At 38.8% G+C, this 19,595-nt stretch overlaps 1 protein-coding gene across 3 annotated transcripts in view; it reads left to right on the forward strand.

The window, feature by feature from the left end:
* The first annotated feature begins 3,000 nt into the window (after positions 1–3,000).
* Positions 3,001–19,595, forward strand: part of cap1 (CAP, adenylate cyclase-associated protein 1 (yeast)) — a 41,626-nt gene continuing 25,031 nt past the window's right edge. Inside the window, exons 1-4 of one of the 3 annotated variants that reach the window (XM_041212820.1) lie at positions 3,001–3,156; positions 11,397–11,523; positions 12,556–12,656; positions 15,106–15,183. In XM_041212820.1, coding sequence (XP_041068754.1) covers positions 11,406–11,523; positions 12,556–12,656; positions 15,106–15,183 — 297 coding nt within the window. In that variant the 5' untranslated portion in view covers positions 3,001–3,156; positions 11,397–11,405. Of the gene's footprint in view, positions 3,171–3,214; positions 3,367–11,396; positions 11,524–12,555; positions 12,657–15,105; positions 15,184–19,595 lie in introns of those variants that run through there. The other 2 variants (XM_041212822.1, XM_041212821.1) reach the window with 2 other exon arrangements.

A 19,595-nucleotide genomic window follows, 5' to 3' on the forward strand; every position in this document is an offset into this window, starting at 1 on the left:
GGAAGCAAAATTGATAAATTTTTCCAGGTCCAGATGAGAGCATGAAGCGGCACCGAAACAGTTATCGATGTACCGAATAAAGAGTTGTGAAAGGGGGCCTGAGTAGGATTGAAACAAGGAATGTTCCACATACCCAATAAAGAGACAGGCATAATTGGGACCCATCCAGGTACCCATTACCACACCTTTTATTTGGAGCAAGTGAGACAAGTTTAGGGAGAAATTGTTCAGTGAGAGAATATGTTTAGCCAGGCAGAGGAGATCTTCCCTTCACAGCTTCCTAACTCATAGTCTCCCATCCCCAGACAGCAGCCCACTTCTACCTCCTTCCCAAAATCCACAAACTGGGCAGTCCTGGTAGACTGATCGTGTCAGCCTGTTCCTGCCCCAAGGAACTCATTTCTTCTTATCTTGACTCCATTCTCTCTCCCCTTTTCCAGTCTCTTCCCACCCACAACCACAATACCTCTGATGCCCTACGTCATATCAACAATTTCCAATTCCATGGCCCTAACCATTCCTCTTCACCATGGACATCCAATCCCTCTACACTTCCATCCCCCACCAGGATGGCCTGTGGGCTCTCTGCTTCTTCCTTGAACAGAGGCCCGAACAATCACCATCCATCACCACTCTCCTCTGCCTGGTGAACTTGTTCTCTCACTGAACAATTTCTCCCTAAACTTGTTTCACTTTCTTCAAATAAAATGTATCATAATTGTATTGAAGCACCTCAGAATGCAACATGATCTATGGAGACAACTTGAATACCATTGCACTGTCTGACTGTCTGTAATTACCATGTTGAGATATCTGTAATGTTCATTGATTGATCTGAAGCACCTCATGATCTATGTGGAAAAGTTGTATATGATTGCACTTTTTGTGATGGCCACTTTGAAATGTTTTGTAATATTTTTTCAGATATTTTATGAATGAATTATATATTTTTAAAAAACTTTGTTTTTTCTCTCTCCACAGATGCTGAGTTTCCCAGCATTTTCTGTTTTTGCTTCAGATTTCCAGCATCCGTGTATTTTGCTTTTATCTCAGTAATAAATATTTAAAGCTGGGCAGGAACATTGCTATCAAATTCCCTTTATTTAGGTTTAGATCATAAAAGTTTAGTACTGAATAGTGCGACTGAAATATAGCATACTGTCACCAGGAAACAGGACTCAGCTACTCTAATAGTACTATGGAAAGCCCTGCCATTGGTCAGCAAGATTTTCCAATGAATAGCTGAGCTATGGAAACATAAAGCTTCAAATAGTATTTTGAGCAATGTGTGGTAACAACTAATTGACTACAATTACTTCATGCTTGGCTGGGTAAAGACACTGTCCAGGAAGTAGCTGATTCACCTAGACAAGAACCGTGTCAGATTGAAGCCCTATTCAATAGGGAGTTTGCTGATCTTAACCAGGGTGTAACATTGGTCCTGGTGTCAACAACACCAAAAATGTGCATTTATATAACACTTTTTGCATCGTAAAACACCCCAAATGCTTCAAAGAAGTGTTACCAAACAAAATTTGACACTCAGCTACATGCGGAGACATTAGGGCAAGTATAAAACATGGGTTTTAAGTCTCAGCTTCAAAGAGAGGCAGAGATGTAGAACTGAGGACCCAGACAGCTGAAGGTATGACTACCAATGTGAGCAATTAAAATCAGGGGTACACAGGAGGTTAGATTGGATGGGTGCTGAGATCTCAGAGGGTTGCAGGGTTGCAAGAGGTTTCAGAAATAGGAAGGGATGAGGCAATGGGAGGGATTTTAAAATAAAGATGTGCCATATCAGGAGCCACAATGTAGGTCAGTGAGTACAGAGGGAGTGGGTGAGTTAGACATTGCAAGTTAGGATATGGGTCGTAGAATTTTGGCTATTTATTTAGAGAAAATTTCTGCCCATCCAGGATTCCGTGTCGGATATGGAGCACGACAAATCAAACAGTGGAGGTGTTGAGAGAGCTGGTGGTGGGGTAGAACTGGGTGTACTCAAAATAGTTGTTTGTAAGCTGGAAACATTGAGTGTCTGATTATCAGTACTTTGATCTTTTTATCGTGCATATTTTTCTCAGACAGATTGATCATTTATATTGGGGATTAGAAGAAAACACCTCGAAAATAAAAGGGGGAGGGGAGTAAGTAACACCCCTCCCTCTAACTTCCTCAAATGATCTTTCCTCTCATTTCCGACAACTGTTTATGATTATTTTTACATTTCCCTTTGGTTGTCAACTGTAAAAAAAAATCCAAAACATTGTTTCTTTAGAATTTTCTCTAAATCTTTTCTTTTAACAGCGACTTTGTGCCATAATTATGCCCGTGAAACTAGCTATTTGATACACAGGGGCAACCTGACTCATTCGCGTAAATGTATTTTTTGTACACATTCCCTATTCAAACAATGAACCTGATCTCTCCTTAAAATTTTGGGATGAGGTTTGTAAAAAAAAACAGTTGGTATATCACTAGGCGTTATTTAATATGCCATCAGAGGAAGCTAGAGCTTTTAGTCCTCCAAATATACTGTTTTGGATTTCCAGCATCCGCTTTTCTTTTTGCTTTTATACTTTAGTAGGTTCTTGCTTCTAAGTAATGAAAAAGAAGCCAGCTTGGTAGTGGGCACGAACGCTTTATGTATACTTTTATTTCATAATAGAAATTCTGAATAAATGGTGAATAATCAACATTTCGCAAAGCAGTATTTGGCAAAAAAAAAGTCGCCAACGTGACAACATTCTGTGGTTGCATTTAACCCTCTGCAGTGTGCAAGAAATCTTTAAACAGGAATGGGTGAGAGTTGGGAGCAGGAGAAACCTGTGAGCAAGACTCAGGGTAAATATTCATGTTAACCAATCAGCTGCAAGAACTTTCAATGTTGCTGAATTGGGGATTAGAAGAAAACACCTCGAAAATAAAAGGGGGAGGGGAGTAAGTAACACCCCTCCCTCTAACTTCCTCAAACGATCTTTCCTCGCATTTCCGACAACTGCGCTTCGACCTTCAGCCCCCGCTCCGGCCGAAAGGCCGTTTTTTTCCCTTATAAGGCGATAGCGGAAGTGGGGCACTGGGTGGCGCGGGGCATTGTAGGATCTTGCCGGTACTTCCGGCGACGGTGTTGGAGGTTCGGGAGCGGTTCGATCTCAGGTGAGAGGCAAGAGGTGGGGAGTGCTTGAGAGCTGGGCGCTGTTCTTACGGATAGGAGATATTAAAAAAAAACCGAATTCGACTCGTCTAAGGGGAGCAGTGGCACTCGGTGCGCAATTTGCCGCTATTCCCCACCTTTCCCGCCCCAACCGTGTTTTTGAGCCGTTATAGTGGGGCCGTGTTTTAAAATTGTGTTCTTGTCGCTTTCAGGTGAGGATTGTGTTGGGGGCTAGGGCCGGAATTTCCATAGTGATAGGAAGGTGTGCATGGAGTGAGGAGAAATAGTTTCTGTACTCGTAGTTTAAATATGTTTGCGAAGGAGTCGCTGCTTACTTGACTTCCTGACTGTGGGCTGGGCGAAGAACGAGGAGGGGTTGGGTTGGGTTTGGTTTTTGTGCTAGCCTCTTATGGATGGGGTCGTGCACTTACAAATGGGCACGGTTATCTTGACCATGTTAGGAATTTGCAGACTAAGGGACCCGGATTGAACTGTGTGCACAGCGATTTGTGTTAATTTTCCCAGTCCACGGTGTAAAGAGCATTTGTTGCGGCGATGGCAGAAAGACAGTGGTAAGCCCGAGCGAGCTGCACACTGGAGAGCCTAGTAATAAAATGAAACATTCGCTGACCCTGCAAATTAAGTAAACGCATGCGATCAGGAATTTGGAATTCCTGAAAACTTCAATGCACTGGAAAAGTTGACATTTGAGTTGGAACTTTTAGGCATGAATTTACTCTGATGTCATTCCTGTGGTTATTTTTCAGCTGCGTGGCTATTTTATTTCCTGTATGCCTGAATTCAGTGGGATGTACTATATCGAGGGGGAAGCTCATACTTTTTCTGGAGTGAAGTCTTACGTGAATCAATGATTTGGAAGTATAATTTGAAATGAATCAGCCCATTAAGATTGATTGGATTGTGTTTAAAACCTGTGTGCACAAATGCAATCTAATATGTGGCATGGGTATTTGATTTTTAGGATACTGTAACAAGGGTTTAAAAACTGTCTTGTGAAAGAGTTGATTATACTTGTCTTAACTTGCCACAGTTGGAATTTAAATTAAACAAAATTTGGGAAGAATGGTTTATGGCACATAAATGAGGCACTTGTGGAATCAAAAATATTTAATATACATTGATCTCAACTTTATTCAGTGAAAATGAGAATTCCTTGCCATTTGTTTGGTTTGCAGGTCTTGTATATATTTTGACTTCATTAGATTTTGACACTGTAGAACAGAGAATACAGGAAGAATTGAATGGGTTGTATAAGAAAGGTACTGCAATAACCACGAGTGACTTTAATCTAAATGTAGATCAGACAAATCAGATTGGCAAAGATAGTCTGGAAAGTGAGTTTGTAAGAGTGCATTTGGGAGAGAGCAGTACATTCTAGAGCCAACTAGGGAGTAGGTTACTCCTAGACTTTATAATGAGCAATGAGACAGGATTAACCAATAACCCTGTGATAAAAGAGTCTTTGAGTGACAGTGATCATGATATGATAGAATTTCACCTTCAGATTGAAGGGTTGAAGTGTGTGTCTAAGACTTGTGTTTTCAGTCTGAATAAATGTAATTATAAGGGTATGAAAGCAGAGTGATCAAAAGTGAACTGGGCAACTAATTTAAAAAGTAGAACAGTAGAGATGCAGTGGCAGACTTTTGAGGAGATATTTAATAACTATCAGCAAAGATTTATCCCTGCAAGAAAGACACTTTCAGAAGGATACATCATCTGTGGCTGAATGAAGAGGTTAAGGATTTTATCAAATTGAAAGAAATTGCAAAATCTGTGAAACTTTAGGTAGGTCAGAAGATTGGATAGATTTTATGAACCAGCAAAGGATGACTTTCTCCCTTTTTTTGTATGAGAGAAAGCTAGCTAGTAATATAAAAACATACAGTAAGAGTTTCTACAAGTATTTAAATAGGAAAAGAATAACTAAAGCCCTCTAGCGAGAGAGTCTGGGGAATTGGTTATGGAAAGCGAAGAAATTGTGGAAGCGATGAACAGGCATTTTGTCTGCCTTCATTGTAGAAGACTTAGAAAACTCCCCAAAGATACTTGAAAATCAAGAGCTGAACAAGAGGGAGGAATTTAAAATAATCACCATCACCAGGTAAAAGGTGCTTCACCAGATAAAATTAGACCTAAAAGCTGACAATTCCCCAGGACCAGATTGTCTACATCCTAAGGTCTTAAAAAGAGTGGCTGCAGAGATAGATGTATTGGTTATAATCTTCTAAAATTCATCAGATTCTGGAAGGGTTCCAGTGGTTTAGAAAATAGATTGTGTAACTCATTTTATACAAGAAAGGAGGGAGACACAAAGTAGGAAACTGCAGGCCAGTTAACCTAGTATCTATCCTAGGGGGGGGTTTCCTATCCTAGGAAATTCCTAGAATCCATTATTAAGGAGGTTATAGCAGGATATTTAGAAAATCACAGTGGGATCAGGCAGAGTCAACATGGATTTGTGAAAGGGCAATTGTATTTAACTAATTTATTGATGTTTTTTGAGGAAGTAACAAGTAAGGTGGATAAGGAAGGAATCTGCAGACGTTGTATACTTGGATTTCTAAGGTTACTATTCAATGTAAAGAGCATGGTTTAGGAGGTAACATATTAGCATGGATAAAAGACTGGTTAGCTAACAGGAAGCAGGGAGTAAGGACAAATGGGTCTTTTTGACTTGGCAAGCTGAAGTAGTGGAGTGCCACAGGGATCAGTATTGGGGCCTCAACAATTTACAATCTAATGATTTGGGTGAAGAGACTGAATGCATGGTAGATAGACTTGCTGATGACACCAAGGTAGGTAGGAATGTAAGTTGTTAAGAGGAGGTAGTGTGTCTCCAAAGGGGTATTGGTGAGTGGGCAGAAAATTGGCAGATGGAGTGTAATGTGGGAAAATGTGAACTTGTCCGCTTTGGCAAAATGCAAAAGCAGAATATTACTTAAATGGAGAGAGATTGCAGAGCTCAGTGGTACAAAGGGGTCTGGATGTCCTGGTACATGAATCTCAAAAAGTTAGTATGCAGGTACAGCAAGTGATTAAGAAGGCACATGTAATGTGGGCATTTATTGCAAGGGGAATGGAATGTCAAAGCAGGGAAGTTTTACTGCAGCTGTACAGGGCATTGGAGACCATATCTGGAGTACTGTGTACAGTTTTGGTCTCCTTATTTGAAAAAGATGTATAATTGTGTTAGTAGAAGCAATTAAGAGAAGGTTTATTCAACTCCATTCCTGGGCTAACTGGCTTATCCAGTGTAAAAAGGTTGAACAGGTTGGGCCTATACCCATTGCAGTTTTTAAGAATTAGAGGTGATCTTATTGAAACATACAAGATCCTGAGGGGACTTGAAAGGATAGATACCGTGAGGATGAGGAGGAGACTAGTACTAGGGGACACAGTTTAAGAATAAGAGGTCTACTGTTTTAAGACTGAAGTGTAGGTAAATCTGCTCTGAGGGTTGTTAATATGTGGAATTTTCTTCCCCAGAAAGCAATGGAGGCTAGGTCATTGAATTTATTCAAGGCAGAGTTACAGATTTTTGATAGACAATGGTGTTGAGGATTATGGGGGGGGGGGGGACACAAAAGTGGAGTCCCTATGACATAGAGGGGCCAGGCCTGAAAACTTGATCCAGGGTTTAATCTTTGTCTTTTAATGGCACTCTTTAGCTTGTCCGTGATTCTTCAGAAGGCTAAACTTTAATTAATCTGAAAGCGCTCTGTTGCATGCCTCACTTGTCCTACCAGTAACTGAAGATAACAGCATAAGAAATAGGAACAGGAGTAGACCATTTGGTCCTCGAGCCTGCTCTATCATTCAATAAGACCATGGCTGATCATCTTTTTTGTTCTTTTTCCACATTCCCATCTAACCCTGGTAACCTTAGATTCTTGTTAGGCAAGGGAATCAATCTACCTCTGCCTTAAAAATATTCAATGGCCTCGCCTCCACCTCCTCCTGAGGCAAAGTTGCACAAGCCTCAGAGAAAAAAAATTCTCCTTTGTCCTAAAAGAGCAACCTCTAATTTTAAAACAGGGTCCTAATTCTGAACGCCCCCCCACCCCACACACACACACACACACACACACACACACACACACACACACACACACACACAGGAGGAAAGATCCCTTCGACGTCCACCTTGTCGAGGCCATTCAGGACCTTGTATACTTCAATCAAATCACCCTTGACTCTTCTAAACTTAAGTGTTTACAAGCCCAGTCTGTCCAACCTTTCCTCATAAGACACCCCAATCATTCCAGGTATCAATCTAATAAACCTCCTTTGAACCGCCTCCAATGCATTTACATCCTTCCTTAAATAAGGAGACCAAAACTGCACACAGTATTCGAGGTGCGGCCTCACCAATGTCCTGTATAACTGAAGCATAACATTCTTACTTTTATATTCAGCCCCTCTTGTAATAAAGGGTAGCATTTCATTAGCTGCCTTAATTACTTGCTGTACCTGCATACTAACTTTTCGTGACTCGTGTATTAGAACACCTAGATCCCTCCACACCTCAGAATTATGCAGCCATTCTCCATTTAAGTAGTCTCCAGTACACTTCACTCTTGTGGCAACTGAGTATCAGTTTGTTGAACTACACTGGATCAGCTTGATTGGTAGCTTTAGTCTTTGGCTTGTTGAAGTCACATCCTATCTTAAAGAAGGAGAAAGGCACTTGGTTCAGGAGAATTAAAACTGTATGTTTTAAGAACTTCCCTTTCTCCAGATAAAATAATTTAGTATTGGGACAATTTGTAATTCGATTCCACAAATCGAGGCAGAGTTGCTCTTCAAATGGACAGGCACTTTGTTAACTTTTCAGAGAAGACAGAAGGTTTCAGTGAACGGAAGCCATGTTGCTTAAATTAGATGTGTTGGTAATTATACTGTTGTAGTTAGGCATGTGGCAAGCAGAAATTACCATGTTGTCAAAGCACTGAATGAAAGCCATTTGTATACCACTTTTTATAAGATGGATGTTTCTCTTTGGTTTACAATATGAAATTAGCAATTTTTTCAAGCATTATTTTTTAGAAACTGGTTGAGTCATAGATCCTTAACTGAAATGTCATCATATGTTTAACCAGAAGTTCTTTAAGGCTGTAGAACTATTTCTCCCCCTCCCCACCCACAACCCACCCCCCACCACCACCTCAGGAGGAACGACTTGACTTTTTAAAAGCAGACATCAGGATGTTGCAATTGCATTGACTTTGCTGTTTCAAGAACAGTACATCTAATTAAACTTAGCAATAGTTAGTGTGAACCAATCATTTTCCTATAAATTATCTTGTTGAATTCTGTTTAAATAAAATGTTTGTTAACTAGAATGAAACTTTTTTATTCTTTCACTGTACGTGGGTGTCACTGATGAGGCCAGCATTTGTTGTCCATCCCTAAATGAAACACAAAGCAAGTTACTTCCTTGTGCTTGTGGTTTTGGCTTGTGGTTCTTTGAGATTATTCAACATTGTGCTGCATCTGGGTTATCCATTGTGTTTTGTGTCTGCAACAGGAGAGACCCATGGGGAATCATATCATGTAATGTTCTTTGAACAGATTAGCCACAACAGGTAAAGTTGGGTGGGGTATGCTGAACTTTAACTGTATCTGTACCAAATTCTGCAAATATTTGTAAAAGTTCCAATCCTGTCACAGAATTAAGTTTTTAACCACTTACATGCACATTTTTCAAGAGTACTGGCAGTTGCTCAGAGTTGGAATAATCCAGTTCCTGAGGCTTTAAAAATATCGCTGATATTCTCCCTTCACTTGTCCTGAAGGCAGTAACCTAGACTCGGCAAAGCAGAAACAAATGTTTAGATGTGAGCTGAAGATGAAGGTTTGTTTGAATTGAATGGCTTTGGAAATCAGTGACTTGATTGCTCCTTCTGTCGAGCTGTGAACCAAACATCATGTATTTCTGTAAAAGCAGCTGTACAAATATATCTTGGTTTGCATGTTTTCTTTCTAGGACATAGAAACAAGAGTAGGTGATTTAGCCCTTTGAGCCTGTTCTGCCATTCCTTAAGATCATGACTAATCTGCGACCTAACTCCTGTAGACCTCTCTGCCCCATATTTCATATCTTAGATTCACAAAAATCAATCTTGGTTTTAAAATCAATAAATAGCATCAATTGCTGTTTGCTGAAAGGAATTCCAAAATTCTACCACTATGCATGTAAAATTACTTCCTAGTTGCATGCCTGAAAAATCTACTTATTTTTACACTCTTCCCCCTAGTCCTTGAGTCCCTCAACCAGAAGAAATTGTTTCTTTCTTTACCTTATCTGTTCCCCTAAATAATACTAACCACAGACCAACATGTGTCTCAACATTCCCAGTTCTTAATTCAGAAATGGGAAGTAATAACTATCATTTTCCTATGATTTAGTTTTGCCATTACTTTAAGAAAGACAGGTAGACTTCCTTGGCAGAGTTTATCCAATGAATAGCCAAGCCATAGGGTCAAGCAAGTCCCAACTTGATTCCCTGATCTTAACTAAGCTTATCTGTGGAGGAAATAAGAGTCTGTCAGCTGGTCTCCATCTCCCTGGGTTAGGGAAGTGAAAATCAGCCAGTTAAGTCCTCTTGACTTTTCAAGAGGAAAGTCAAGTTCCTTTTGAGGGGTGGTGGGCAAAGTACTTCTACAACCTTAAAAAAAGCTTGCAGGTTAAACATACAAACTCATTTCAGTGATTCAACCACTTTTTAAAAAAAAATACTGCTTGAAACAATTGCTAATTTCATACTGCAAACCAAGTTTAAGAAAAACATCCATCTTAAAGTGTTATATGAATGGCTTTCATTCAGTGCATTCGCAACATGGTGTTTTCTGCCATATGTCTAACTACAACAGTTTAATAACCATGTCCAATTTAAGCAGTATGGCTTCCATTCACAAAAACCTTCTGCCTTCTCTGAAAAATTAACAAAGTGTCTGATCCATTTGAAGAGTATCTCTGCCTCGTGATTTGTAGAATCAAATTACCAATTGTCTCATTAATAAATTATTTTATTTGGAAAAGGGAAAGTATTTCTGTTGCCTATGTAACAATCGCCTGCTATGTGATGCATTCCACCATTGATGGCCCAAAGTTCTTGAATTAACGTCCCAGCTTATCTGTTGCCCCACTTTCTTTTCTCTTAAGATCCTCCTTAACATCCATCTCTTTAAGTCTTTGGACACCTCCTGCTAATATTACTTAATTTGGCCCCCATTAGTTTTCCCCTTGGGCCTCAGAACAATGTTTATGGAACATTTCCAACATTTGGGGATGAGAAATTTCTACCTTTTTGCAGAATTCTGATTTTTTTCAATTATGGAATTCCAACCTTTGAAATGTTTTTCTGACCTCACCTCTCCCTTTCCACAATCCTTTGCCTCATTTGTACGTAATCCAGCAAAGTCACTTTCTGTTGTTAGTATGGACTTCATCCTATATTACGTTCCCTAGCAGTATTGTGTGCTGAAATGCCGAGGTCCGTTTGATTTCAGGCAAATGTATTGGTCCACAGAGTTGACAGTAATGGAAGGTAAACAAAGGGAAAACTAATGTTTCTACCCACTTGAAGTCTAACAATTCCACCCATTTGAAGTTGCCTGGAAGTAGTTGCATTTCACTACAGATCATTAAGTATTCTAATTTTCTGTCCGCTATGCCACAGTGACTTTGCAGGTTTGTGCCATAATGTGTGGATGATTCCTTGTCACTAAAAATTTTCAGACCTTTTTGTCTTCACCCCTCTTGTCCTTGTACATTAAAGACACTAAAAGTGATAATAGTAGTGGCCCCTTCTCTTGGCTTTTTACACGCCAAGTTGAGCAACATTCCTGACATGTCCCTGAAATCTGTCTTTGTGGTCTTGGTATCAAATCCTTAATGAAGGTTTGAAAATATATACACAACTATCACTGACAAGATATCATTGGAATGGATTTGTGGTTCCATAGTTAGTATGCATACTGCTTATAATTGTGACATAATAGAAAACTTAGTTTTGCAGTACGTTTTTGTGTATTACATGTAGGGAATACAGCTGCTTGCAAAGTTGTGTTTAACAAAGGGTTAACAATGGTCCTACTAGTGATCAGTCATTTTTGAACAAGTGTGCCACACATGGGTGAATTAGCATAAATTCATACAATGTGGCATTTTTAATTTTGACCAGTGTTTGACTCATTGTTTTTTTTTCCCCTCTAGATTTGAATAATGGCAAACATGGAGACCCTTGTACAGAGGCTGGAGAAAGCCGTTTCACGATTGGAGACAATGGAGCAATCCGGTAGACGTGGTGCTGGTTCTGACGTTGCAGGTTGTGGGTCTGATGGTAATGACTCTTCTGAAGGATTCAAAATTCTTGACTGGACTTTGTCATGTTATGTGAAGACTTGATTGAATGGTCTGCGTAAGCATATTGTCCATTTCCAGACTATTGTTGCTTTGGGATTGAGTAGCGTGACCTGGCTGTGGCTGGGTTTGTCTGTTGCAGAGCCAAGGAGAGATGTTAGATGTTAAACGTAGGATATGTTCTAGTGTAACTGTTTTGATTAAGTTTGTTAATGTACAATTAGAAGCTTTATTTTAACATGATGGTGTTAAGAGACTCCAGTACTAACTGTACTAATGTTAAGATAGCATGGATTCTTGGTCAGGATAGTAGGCATGAATCCCTTGTTGCTGTTATTAATCTAACCAGGGATGTGGATGAAGTTGACGTGCAGTTTGAAGATAAATTGCATTTATTAGAAATGCACACTTTATGGTGCTATATGTTGGCCCATCTCCAGCATGTAGATTGCATGAAAGGCAGACCAAGCTGCTTTTTGAGGAAGCAAATAGAAGCTATAAAAAGAGCAGAAACTTAATGTTTTATTGTTGGATGGAGATTTGGGTCCTATGTACTGACAACAAACTTTTCACTTGAGGCACTTCCTCCATTTAAGAATGAGGTGCATACAGTATTGAGGAAGAGCCATGTTCTGGAATGGAAAATTAGTACTAAACAGTTCACTGGTTCTGTGCCCTTTAGGTAACTTTGCAGTGATTCAGTGCTTTGAGTAAAAAAAAAAGTACAACAGGTTGTGTGGAATTTCCTCTGAATTCACTCCTGAATGAATTCAAATCTAACTTGTATAAACAATTGTACCCAGTTTTCAAGCTACACGTCTGCACATTTGCTCATTAAGTTGTTGAATATGATAAAATCAAAAGTTTGCTTTGATCCCTGTGGAAGCCATGTAATTGCCTGTTTAGATTACCCTACAAAGACACATTAATGTGCATTCTTTAATCTTGAGTAATTTTGTTGCATTATAATAGTGCATTATATTAATTTGGGTCTGTGGTCTCATTTGTACAGAGCTTGCTCCTTTTGTAGAGGCATTTGATGAGCTGCTTGATGGGCCAGTGGCAACATATTTGAAACTAAGCAAAGAAATTGGTGGCGATGTTGGAGAACATGTAAGTAATTCTGTTTTTAAGTGATGTCTGAATGAGAGGCAGGCCCATCACTATAATAGTTTCTGATAATGGTCGTGTTTTGGGTGGGGGATTTGCACCTTGTGTAAAAGTAGGCTGAACAGTGACTGTGGTTAAACTGTTACTAGATTTGAGGAAAAAATTGCTTCAAGCATTCTTCTCTGCTACCTCACTAGGTAAATAGTCTGGATTTGTATTGAACAAACACAGTAAGGAAGTCTAAGTTTTAATCCTCATGTGCTGAGTTAATTGAACTCAAGTAGAAAAGTGATCTAAACGGCATGGTGCTTGAAAGGTAAAAAATCTAATGCTCCCTTCAATTGTACCCGTAACCCACATGACCAGGATAGAGCAGGAAAAATCTACTTGTAGGAGGTGAGCGTTACTGTGAAGATGCTTAACCAGCATGCTTATTTAATATTTAAGCTTGTACATAATGAATGTTCAGTTCATGAGAAACTAGAGATTTATTGGAATCTGTGGTACTACACCCCAGAGCGGCAGTACCTTCAGGAAAAGGAATAGATTGATGAAAGACCCCCTTGTAATTCCTTGGCTACTCCTAATTATTATGTGACCTTGTGATTGTCTCCATTTCAGACAAAAACTACTTACATTAAAGGCACTATATATAAATGCAATTAAACATTCCAAGACACTTCAGAAGCATTGTAAAGTAAAATATGACACTGAGCCACATGAGATATTAGGTCAGGTGACCAAAAGCTTGGTCAAAGAGGTAGGTTTTACGGAAGCAAGTGGACTGGAGAGGTCTAAGAAGTGTATTCCAGCTTAGCTAAGGCACAGAAAAATTAAAATCGAATACTGGAGACCAGAGGACTGCAGATATCTTGCAGGGTTATGGGGCTGGAGGAAATTAGAGGTATGGAGGGATGAGGCCATGGAAGGATTTGAAACCAGGATGAGAATTTTAAAATCAAGGTGGTGTTTGACTGGGAGTCAGTGTAGGTCAGTGAACACTGGGTAATAGGTGAATGGAACTTGGTGTGAGTTTTGGATAACTTGGAGTTTGCAGAGGTAGAATGTGGGAGACCAGCCAACGTTGCATTGGAATAGTCCATGCTAGAGGTAATGAAGGCAGCAGATGAACTGGCACAAAGTCAGAAGATTGTTATAGAAATAGGCAGTCTTAGTGATGGCAAGCACATGAGGTTGGCAGCTCATTTTGGAGTCAAGTGTGACAATGAGATTGTGAACAGAAAATGGTGAAATTAACAATTCACTAAGTCATTACTTAGGCTAGACACTACTGAAGTGATCTATTAACTAGTAAGTGCATAAATGAATCAAAGCTATTGAACTGGATTTACAGCAATCTGCTGTGACAAACTACAATGTAACCTAGACTAGACACAGACTGTGCACATTCCTAAAGGGATCGCCACCCCAACCTAAATAGTTTTTTCTCCCCCAAAAGCACATGGGCCATCACGATATTATGTTGCAGATTGTCTATGGAGTTACTTTGGCCTTGTGTCTCTGATACACAGTTCAATTTGAGAGAGAAAGGCTTAATAATGTGGAGGAAGAAAGGTAGAAGAGAAAACTGAGAAAGGGAGAAATGCCCATAATCAAAATTGACTGGCTAAAACAATTATGAATTCCTTGAGGCTTTGCAGGAATGAGTATTACTGTTTATTGATAAGATTTTATTGTTGTAAAGCAATGTATCCTAACTCACTAAGCAATACTATTTATTTACTGGATTTATATCCAAACCAGTTATACTACTTTCTGTGAACAAACCTGGTTTTTTAAACCCACATGTACAGTGACAAAAGAAATTAGCAGCATGATACATTAACAATATAGCATTGCTGCCAGCAGGAGCTTTATAAATGAAAGAAGGCGAAGCTGTTGAATACAGAGGTGCTGAAACCTAACTATAAAGATGGGAGTTTTTACTGGTGCTTGTGCATCATTGTTGACAATAGAAGTTGTCACCTCTTCTTCTAGCTGTTGGTGGGCTGAGCAACTATTAGTACCCTTCTGTAGGCATTGTGAATGATCTAGTCCATAAAAGTTACAAATGCTCAGCCTTTCAAATAACTGCATGAAAGTACTTTTAGAAGCCTTTCTCTTCTAATGGTAATTTAATGTTAGGATGGTTAATCAAATTGGATTAAACTTTTCTAACTATTGCCAGTGATGGGAGTACTGATTAGCAATACTGGGATGTTCAATGGCATAAACAATGTGAATCATCGATTTCCATTTTGCATCCTTGCTTGCATTCACATTGAACCAAAGTTAAAATGTGATAACAGAAAATTGTTACAAACTGAAATATAATCTCTATGTTTGAACCTCTGTTTTCATCTAAATGTGTAAATTTATACATGTGAGGACTAATAATCTGATAAGACTTTGTGGTGTATTTAGTTTTGTTTCTGTTTTACTGTTTGTTTAGGCCAACATGGTGACTGAAGCTGTGAAGATGGAGAGAGCATTCCTGGTGACTGCTTCCAAATGCCAGCAGCCTCCAGTGGTAGGTGATGGATCTGATGGATGTTGTATCTGCTTGTGGAACGTTTCAATTTTAGAAATTTGTCTCCTGTAACTGGCAGATTGGTTTTTAGACCCAAGAATATTTTCATTGCTTCATCACTTAGCGTTTATAACTTAGAAATTGTGTGGATATTTTATAACCAGCCATTACCATCACCTCCTTTGATTAGTTTGAACATGTTTTGATGGTGTCCTGTGCATCTTGTAGGTGATAGTGAAAGTCTGTTTGTGAGTACCCACACCTTGGCTTAAAAATCTCTCTGCAATCAAGGAGGTGCACATTAGAGACTGGGATCAGTTAGAATATTGCAGAGGGTTCTATCTGGTATAACTCATGGTTCCATGAGAGCACTTTTGCTTTTGAGTTAAAAGAGGCTTGAGCATAACCTAGGTTGATGCTCCAGTGCAAGTGCTGAGGAAGTGTTGCACTGTTGAAGGTGCCATTTTTCAGATGAGACCTTAAACCTCTCAGGTGGACACAAGATCCTGTGGCATTATGTCATAGAAGAACATGAGTTCTTGCCAGTTTTTATCCTTCAACCAATGCCACAGTTATCTGGTCACTCACATTGCTGTCTGTGAAACTTTGCTGTGCATAAATTGGTTGCAGTGGTTCCTGAATCATCAGTGCTACACCAAAAAGTATTCATTGCCAGTAAAGTAATTTAAGATGTCATATGGACATGCTGTGTTAGTGCAAGCCTTTTTTCCCTCCTTACATATTACTTAGGAGCTGATTCAATCTCCATTGCAGCTGTTTAGTAGCAGGTCACTTTGGCCAAAGATTGTGCATGCAAACAGAGGGGGGAAGATCTAAAAGTAAATGCATCCTGCATTCACTGCTTCTGTTGAACTTGGTTAAATAGTGCTTCCCAAATCTATGTTAATGCTAAGCACATTACTTCTGCTTCTACTATTTGTACATCTATTTCGCATCTATGTGGTGAAGCAGGATCCAGTATGTTTTTCTTGGAACCTAAGTTATGCTAAGCTGCATCTCTGTGCTTCATCAACTAAGAACAAGTACAAGGCTGAATGGTGTGGTTTAAAAGTTTGACTTTTGAGATTGCGAGCTTTGGATGCTCAGTCGTTGTATGTATTCAAGGCACCTCTGGAAGTACAAGAATCGAGGGATATGAAGATAGGGCAGAAAATTGAAGTTAAAAGATCGGCCATGATCTTTTTGAATAATGGGCAGGCTTGAGAGGCAATATGGCCTACTCATTTCTTGGCTTATTTTCATATCCAGAGCCTCCATTTGAATCCAGCCAGCAATCTGGTTGCAGAGCTAGTATGTAAAATTGAATTTGGGCAGTCTTGGCCTGGTTATCGTACTACCCAGTGGGAAAGTTATTGAGCTCATTTCTGGTTGGGGGTTTAAGCCTTTTAAAGTTGTATTGTTCAGGCTGTTTCAGTAAGTGTATTTAAAAAATTTTTTTTGGTCAGTTACATCATTGGCGTGGGCACCAATAGGGAGACAATCGGATTAAAAGCATCGGTAGGTACTTTGCATGAGATTCTGTGATTGGAAATGTTCTCATGTAGTTTATTAAAGCTGTGGCAATCCTGATAAATGAACTGTAACACTGCAATGTTTGGTTGTTTATCCTCGCCAAAATTCCCACTGGAGACTAATTGAGGTTTAATACAAGACTAAAAATAGCTGCTAATTATGAGCTGCAATCCCAATCATCCATAAAATGGTTAATCTGACGTCTCCCTCTGCCAGCACCTTTCTTACCTGACTTTTTGAAAAAAACAAATACAAGATTGCGTAAGTGCATTCTAAAATGTTGGGTCACCTCAAAATAGATGCTAATATTGGGTACTGTAAAATACAACAGTCTGTGCTTTAGCAGTAAATACTCCAGGTAAATGAGGCAGTACAGTGCATTATACTTGGTGCAACCACGTCCGCATTGTAACAGTTTTGGAAAGGGTAGCAAGTTAGAACAACTGGAATGTGTAAGTGTTTAATGTACAAAACACATTGAAAATCAGTGGCAGTATGACTGTCTCCATGCTTAAAATGTGTGACACAACCATTCTTTTTTTAATATTTACCTTCTGTTGATGTGTATGATGTTAGGTAAGCTTTATGACTACAGTTCCTTCTAGGAAGGTTGAAGGATCTTATCCCCTTCGGTTAATAAGTGAAAGTTTCATCAATATTGAAACCTATAGCAATTTTCCTGCTGCAAAGGACCTAGTGACAGGTAACAGGAAAATAAAGGGTGCTCATGCTGCATTTGGTGTATCAAGAATCAGGACCCATGTTTAGCCATGGTTTTGCCAATAAAATTCTACTAATGAAATATTGAGTCATTCTAGGGCCATTAGGAAATTTGTTTCAAAGTTTGGATTTATTCCAGTACTTCTCTCTATATTTCAAATTCACCTTTGTATTAAGTTGAAGTTTTAATGTGTTTTTCTACTTTCCAAGGCTTTAACTATTGTCTGTAATTAATTAACATTTGTACTAGGATAAAAGCTGATTTAAAAAGGCTGTTTCCATTTAAAATATATGCAGATTAGATTGTGTTTGGGTGATATACATTTCGCAGTCTTCAGCTACCAACAAGCATATTACATCAAATATACCACATAAGACATACAGGGTAAAACTGTCCTTTTTATACTAATTTAACATTAGCCTCAAAAAACACACTCTACTGTTGCAAGTATTTTACTTTACCACACTAACACTACTGATGGCTCCTTTTGTGAGAATACTATGTAATGCTAGAGCACAGACTTGTGTATTTTTGATTTACTTATTGCAAACTATTTTTGGGGACCTCATGGTCATTTCACTTAGGATCCCTTTGCCCACTTGTCTGGTTTCAAATTTTTCAAAGGCTAACTTTATTTATTTTCGTCAGAGTGGCAATACTTTTTAGATTTGTGACTATTTGTGCTCCCTCTACATTGCAGCATTCTGATTCAAAAGTTGAATGCCGCTTTTGATTAAATTTCATCTATCTTAGTTTGAATACTCTTTTTAAAAGTGTCAAGTTAATATTCAATTGAAGATTTGGCTACTTGTCAAGTTGCAAAATGGGAATCCCATTTTGCATAATTTGGTTAAAAGCAAAATACTACTTGTATTTGTTCAAATGTAAATTCGCCTGAAGTTTTCATTGCTAGCTAGTAGATTTGAGTACAGGCTTTTTTTTTAAAACGTGTTCGTTTCTGGTAGTGCACTTGCCTGAATCAGGAGGTCATGGATTCAAGTTCTACTATGGAGACGTATTGTGGGCTGACTTTGTTTGTTTGTTTGTTTTAGTGCAATAGCTAGGGAATACTTTTTTTTTGGAGCCTCTTCTTCAACTAGACAATAAACTGAACAGAAATGCCATGTATAAAAGAGATCAATAGTTTTCTCTTTAAGACTGCACTAGTCCTCAACATCTTAAAATTTACCAAAAGGTACTATGACAATAATAGCATTCTTTTTCAAGAACCCACTGTCCTTTTGGTTCCCTTCATTTGCATACCGCTGCTGTTATTCTGGCTGTAATAACAGTAAAGGACAAATATGTTTGTATAGGTGACATAACCGGTTTTTCATCTTTGTCCATGAATTACAGAAGTAAATTGATAAGGAAAATGAAAATAATTGATCACAAATATTTTTGTCTGTAAGCAATATCAGAGGGCATAACAGGTTTCTGTTAGCTAACTAACATTTTTTTTAAAAACCCAATAAAGGCTACCTTTCCTAATGGGAAATTAGTGTTGAAGCAAAACCAACAAATTTCTTGTAAAGGGAAATCATGTTTAACCAATTTATTGGAGTTCTTTGAAGGAATCACGTGTTGTGGATAAAGGGGAACTGGTGGATATACTGTACTTAAATTTCCAGAAGGCATTTGATAAAGCACCACATCAAAGGTTATTGCAGAAAATAAAAGTTCATGGTGTGGGGGTAACCATATTGACATGGATAGAAGATTGGCTAGCTAACAGGAAGCAGAGTTGGCATAAATGAGTTTTTCTGGTTGGCAGGATGTGACGAGTGGTGTGCCACAGGATCAATGCTGGGTCCTCAACTTTTTTACAATTTATATAAATGACTCGGATGAAGGGACCAAAGGAGTGGTTGCTAAATTTGCTGATGACACACAAATAGGTAGGAAAGTAAGTCGAAGAGGATGTAAGGAGGCTACAAAAGCACATAGGTTAAATGAGTGGACAAAGGTTTGACAAATGGGGTATAATTATGTTATCTGTGAAATTCATCCATTTTGGCAGGAAGAATTTAAAAAAAAAGCTTATTATCTAAAAGGTGAGATTGCAGAGTTCTGAGATTCATGCACTGGACCACCCAGATTCCTCTGAATCACAAAAGGCTGGTCTACAGGTACAGCAAGTATATTAGGAAAACTAATA

The sequence above is a fragment of the Carcharodon carcharias genome, chromosome 19 (assembly GCF_017639515.1).
Source record: "Carcharodon carcharias isolate sCarCar2 chromosome 19, sCarCar2.pri, whole genome shotgun sequence".
Classification (NCBI taxonomy): Eukaryota; Metazoa; Chordata; class Chondrichthyes; order Lamniformes; family Lamnidae; genus Carcharodon; species Carcharodon carcharias.